Source organism: Dipteris shenzhenensis, chromosome 32, assembly GCF_047967505.1.
Source record: "Dipteris shenzhenensis isolate YYH24624 ecotype China chromosome 32, Dip_SZ_1.0, whole genome shotgun sequence".
Lineage (NCBI taxonomy): Eukaryota > Viridiplantae > Streptophyta > Polypodiopsida > Gleicheniales > Dipteridaceae > Dipteris > Dipteris shenzhenensis.
In genome coordinates this window covers 34,411,930-34,416,908 of record NC_141627.1, presented here as the reverse complement: position 1 = coordinate 34,416,908, position 4,979 = coordinate 34,411,930, and the positions used below count along the sequence as shown (strand labels likewise).

The following is a 4,979-nucleotide window of genomic DNA, read 5'->3' as shown; positions in this document are numbered from 1 at the left end:
ACTTCAATACTCCACCAGGTTCAGAGTTACTAATAGTTGTACGGAAGGTATCCCATGAGGATGGCAATGTACATAAGAGAAATATTGCCTTAGTCTCCGCATCCAAATTGAAAATAATATTGAATTCATTCAAGTGAGAAGCAATGGAGACCCCTTCCTTCATCTGCAGCTCAGACAACCTCTTTATGAGGTAAACTCTATTAGAGGCAATTTCCGTCTCATAAGTGGGACATAATTTTTTCCACAAATCTTTCGTAGTCTGCTCATTTACTACTGTGAAATAAACTGACTCTGCAAGATGAAGTCTAATAGTATACTTTGCTAATGCATCCAACTCATTCTAATGATCCTTAGACATATTTGCAGGCTTAGCTTCAATCCCTGCCAAGGGTTTAATCTGCTTCTTTTGAATAAGCACATCCCTTATCTGTTCTTTCCACAAAGAAAAGTTTGTCCCATCAAACTTTTTAATGCTAAAAAACTCCTTTTCAGACATGGAAGAGGATGCCATGATGCAAATGAAGCAAAATCCCAAATGCTAGCACCTACAAGAGAGAAATCACACCAAATACTAGGTGCACCTAATATGTCTGCCTTAATGAAGGATAGTGTCACCAAAACTGAAGGCTCAAAGCATCAAAATGCATCTGATTCATGTGCATATACTATGCATCCATATGAGCAAATCTGGCCCAAAAGAAGATTTCAACTCACAATGACAAAAAAATGGCAAATATAATGCCAATGAGAGCCAAATGCCTCAAGCATAAACACCGTCCATGGGCATAAGCATTAATAATGTCTCATCCAAGAGATCATAGCACAACTTATGCATCCATTGCAATATGTCAAAGTTGTCCCTCAGCATAAAATAGCATCTGTGTGCTAAACGTCCATCAATAAAGCATCTCACAAGGCAGTCTGGGCCTATCAACGCATCCAACAAGGATCGGAATGCATCCAAATGGCCTGTAAAGCATCCACTTCAACCCAGTGCAAACCACAAATGAGCGTACACGGCTCAGACTCTGCAACCAGAGTGATTTGCATAAGGTATATCCAAGAAATCACGGCCCCACGGCAATGACTGCTAGTGAAAAAGAACCTGGGATGTCTCAAAACATGGGCATCATTGCATAATCGAACTCAGCAAGACAATCTGCAAATATCTCTCTTTTGCCACAACTCCAAAATCTCATCCAAGGATGGAATAAGAGCCAGTCAACCCTTGCATTTACTTGCAAAAATGAACCTTAGGAAACTTACCCTTAGCAAATGCCACATGGCAATCAATGAGAAGGTCTTGAAAACTTTGAGAAATTTTCTTTAAAGAGACGATGGAAAAACTCAGAGAATCACAACTCCCTCAATTCTTCACGGAATAGCAAGTGCATCGACTGGCTCGTGATCCACGCCGATTTACCACAACATAACATTGCGAATCACGCCACCTTTAAGTCGTTAGATCCAACGAGGATCTAATGATGCTGTACCCACCCACTCTCCAACCAACCGCCAATGAGACACGCTTCGCGCAACCACCCCAACCACCGTCAAATCCACGAATCAAACAATGACACGCGATCCCCTCTGCCTTGGCTCCGGTTGCCGATTCCCGGATAGAAAGATGGGCGACTGGCTCCCGGCCCACAACCGCAGTCGATTTCCAGTACCTACACTGGGTCCTCCCGGCGATTGGCGTGAACAGGCTCTAATTGAGCAAACGTGTGGTCTCATAAATGCACACGAGTGGCGTTGAACTGGCTATATAAGCTTAACTTGTAAGGGAGCTATAGGGTGCGTGCAGAGATGGGGCAGAAGCTCTGAGAGTCGCCATAGCCAGGCACTCTTGAACAGCCATGGCTGAACAATCGATTCATCCAGCTTCTACGGAGGCAAGCGACAGGACCAGCAGCGGGCACCTGTGAAGGATCCATCGACCGAAGAAGTTCCTCATCACGGTCTGCGTGCACGAGCTCACTATTAAGGTATGCAAGTAACAAAGCTTAGGTTATGATAGCGAGAACCTTTTTGTTGGAGGAGGAGGATCGGAGTAGCAGTGGAGGCAAGTGACAGGAAGAGCAGCATCGATGGAAGAGGTTGCTCATCACGGTCTGCGTTCAAGAGTCCACTGCTTAAGGTATGCGCGCAATCCCCTCAGCAATTGGGATTAGGTTTTGCCGGCGGATTGAAGGTGGGAATCGAAAAGATTTGCCTGATTGCCGAGCTCGTCAATTCAAGCAAGCGACGAAAGGATTCTTGGAAGCTAGCTGCCATAGCAGGAATTGAAAAGCTGTTGCAACCGTAGAGGAATCGAAGCTCTGCAATCGAAGATTTCTCTGCCAGAATTCTCCTGTTGCAACACCGAAGAGCTTGTGCCACCATAGCTGGGAATTCTTGCAATCTTGCCATGGATGAGGACCATCGACTGCCCTTCACTCGCTTGCAGGATGTCCCTGCAGATCTGCTGGCGAAAATCTTTGCTTGCCTCCCCGTCCACTCCATCTTGCAGCTGCGTTGCGTCTGCAAGCTCTGGAACTCCATCTCCTCGAGCTCTACAGGCTTCCCCTTCCTTTGGTCCCTGCACTCCCATCGCTTCCCTCCTTGGATCATCATGTATAGCTCCCATGACTCCATTGCTGCTTTCAACCCTTCCTCCTCCCTCTGGCTCACCATCCCTCTTCCTTCCCTCCCTGGCTTCTCCCCTCGCAAGCGCATCCTTGCCTCCTCCTCTGGCCTCATCTGCTTCTGTATCTCCTGTGACTCTTGCCGACTTCTTTTCGTCTGCAACCCCATTACTGGCGACTGCAAGACCCTGCCCGAGCTCCCTGTGCAAGGGAAGGACTTCCTTACCACTATGTCTGTGGATGATGACGGCTCATCTTACAAGATCTACATCGCTGAAGCCGTAGATAAAGGAGGGCCTCAAGCTGCGTTTTACAGCTCTCTGGACGATGCGTGGCATCCCATGGGCGCACGGGAACTGCCCCTTATCGAAGGATGCCGAGGACACTACAACATTTTGCACACAGGAACGATTTTCTCCGTGTCTAAGGCAAGGCCACCCCATCAGCTGACGACTTACAATACGCTGAAGCAGGAGACAACGCACCTGGAGCTTCCCTTTGAACGTTCCATGTCCTTGTTTCCGCCTCTCTCCGTGAGCAAAGGTCGGGTCTTTTTGGCTGGAGGGGAGTGGGAATACTTTCCTTTCAGCACCTTCAATCTCTGGGAGTTCGATCCTTATACCAAGAAGTTCGTCCAGATGGATAGAACGCCATGTGAAGCTCTGAATGACAGTTATATTTCTCCGCTGCCTGTGAAGACCTTGCAGCGGCTTGGTAATGGTGATTTCCTCTTTTTTCATGCGCGCGATTTGCTTTTTCCCTTAATCCACGATCCAGAGGAGAAATCTTGGCTACGCATGCCTCGTTATTATGGCCCTTGCAAGGCATTAGAGCCTCCAATAATGTATGAGCCCAATTTCTCATCAAGGGTTTAATGTTTAGCGTTAAGCTAGCTGGCCAAATGTGTTTATGAGAATCAGTCACGTTTCTCTTGATCTCTTTCGCAGGAAAAGAGGCCAGCAGAAGCTAATTTTGTGGATATTGCAGGCGCTACAAATGAGTCAGGTTAACGGTAGGAGGATAAATGATCTCATCTTTTGTTATGCAGGCAGCATGAAACTGACGGGAGTTGATCTCCAACATGGCCGACAGATTGTGTTATCTATTCATTTCCTGGTATATGGTCTGCTATCCACCAATGTAGAGGTTGCCTCATCCTTCTTTGCGTGATTGTCTACAGATTTTCCTGTCTACCCGATTTGAAACTGTGAACCTTGTGCAAGGATATTTAATCACGCTCGCCAATTGAGAGATCTCCATTGCACCAATAGAGAGGATCAGAAATGATAATGGCTTGGTTGGCTGAAGAGGGCAAAAGATCGATGGCGAAGTGTCTGCGGAATTGTTTTCTCCTTAGGAAACCGCCACAGAAAAGCGACCTTGATTTCATCGTAATTCTACAAATGGTCCGAGGCATACTCCGCCAACCAACGTGACGCTTTAGCTTCCAACGTGGATCAAAGACTGCATCCACCACACCAGGCATGTTGAGAGTGTAAATTTTATCAAACCGATGAATGTGGGCATCCAGATCATCACGAGTCTTCCCTTGGAATTTTGTATACTTCACATTAGCCATCGTCATTGCGACTCGATTGTCCGGAATGACCTAGGCAATCGGTGTCTGCAGCACTAGTCCCCTAGCTGCTGTTGCCGCTTGCGGAGTGAAGAATAACCCATGAACCACTGATGAAACGCCTCCCGCGGTCAGTGAAGATGGCCCTCAACACACGTCGACTTGGACTGCATCGTCCGCACTTAGATTTTGGATGGTGACGAATAGGGCTCCCGCGCGTTCTCCTTCGGGCCGTTGTGACACAAACTGGGCACCACCATGTCCCAATACACCATCACCAGCATCTTGCGGAGTCCGTTGAACATCTCGATCCACATGGAAGTCTTCGTCTGCGAAGAGAGACCGTCTAGTCTGACGAGGCAGCCTCCAATCAAAGAATCTCTTCACTTGCATGTTACAACTTCAAGAGCTGAGGGATAGCCATTTACAAGTGACCCAAGAGGTGAAAGAAGAATGTCTTTAAATTGTCCAAGAAGCAGAGGGAGCCCATGAGGCGACAGAAGAACGTCTTCAGATTGACCAAGAGGCACAGGTACAAACGTCTCCGTGCTGACCAGTGAGATCAAGCTTTGCTCTTGTCATTGCTCCAAGCTAAAGAAACAAAGCCTGACAGATCCATTCCTGGTCTCATCAGGTCTTCTTTTACAAGGAAGCTAATCTTTGATAAATATGACGAAAAGGCAAAACACTTAGTTCTCTTGTCTTGGCTCAATTGGAGAGCTATTTTGCCATTGTGTTGCATGCAAACTTAGGAAAATGAGAAGGGCAGGCAAAAG

The 4,979-nt window shown here is 47.0% G+C and overlaps 1 protein-coding gene across 1 annotated transcript; it reads left to right on the top strand.

Moving 5' to 3' along the window:
- The first annotated feature begins 1,731 nt into the window (after window positions 1-1,731).
- On the top strand, window positions 1,732-4,735 carry LOC147880645 (F-box only protein 6-like). Its single transcript, XM_087370871.1, has one exon. The coding sequence runs from the start codon at window positions 2,411-2,413 to the stop codon at window positions 3,500-3,502; it is 1,092 nt and encodes a 363-aa protein (XP_087226997.1). The 5' UTR covers window positions 1,732-2,410; the 3' UTR covers window positions 3,503-4,735.
- Window positions 4,736-4,979: the final 244 nt, after the last annotated feature.

Excerpts from the sequence above, each read along its gene's own strand:
- LOC147880645 (XM_087370871.1), top strand. The coding sequence starts at position 2,411 with ATGGATGAGGACCATCGACTGCCCTTCACTCGCTTGCAGGATGTCCCT.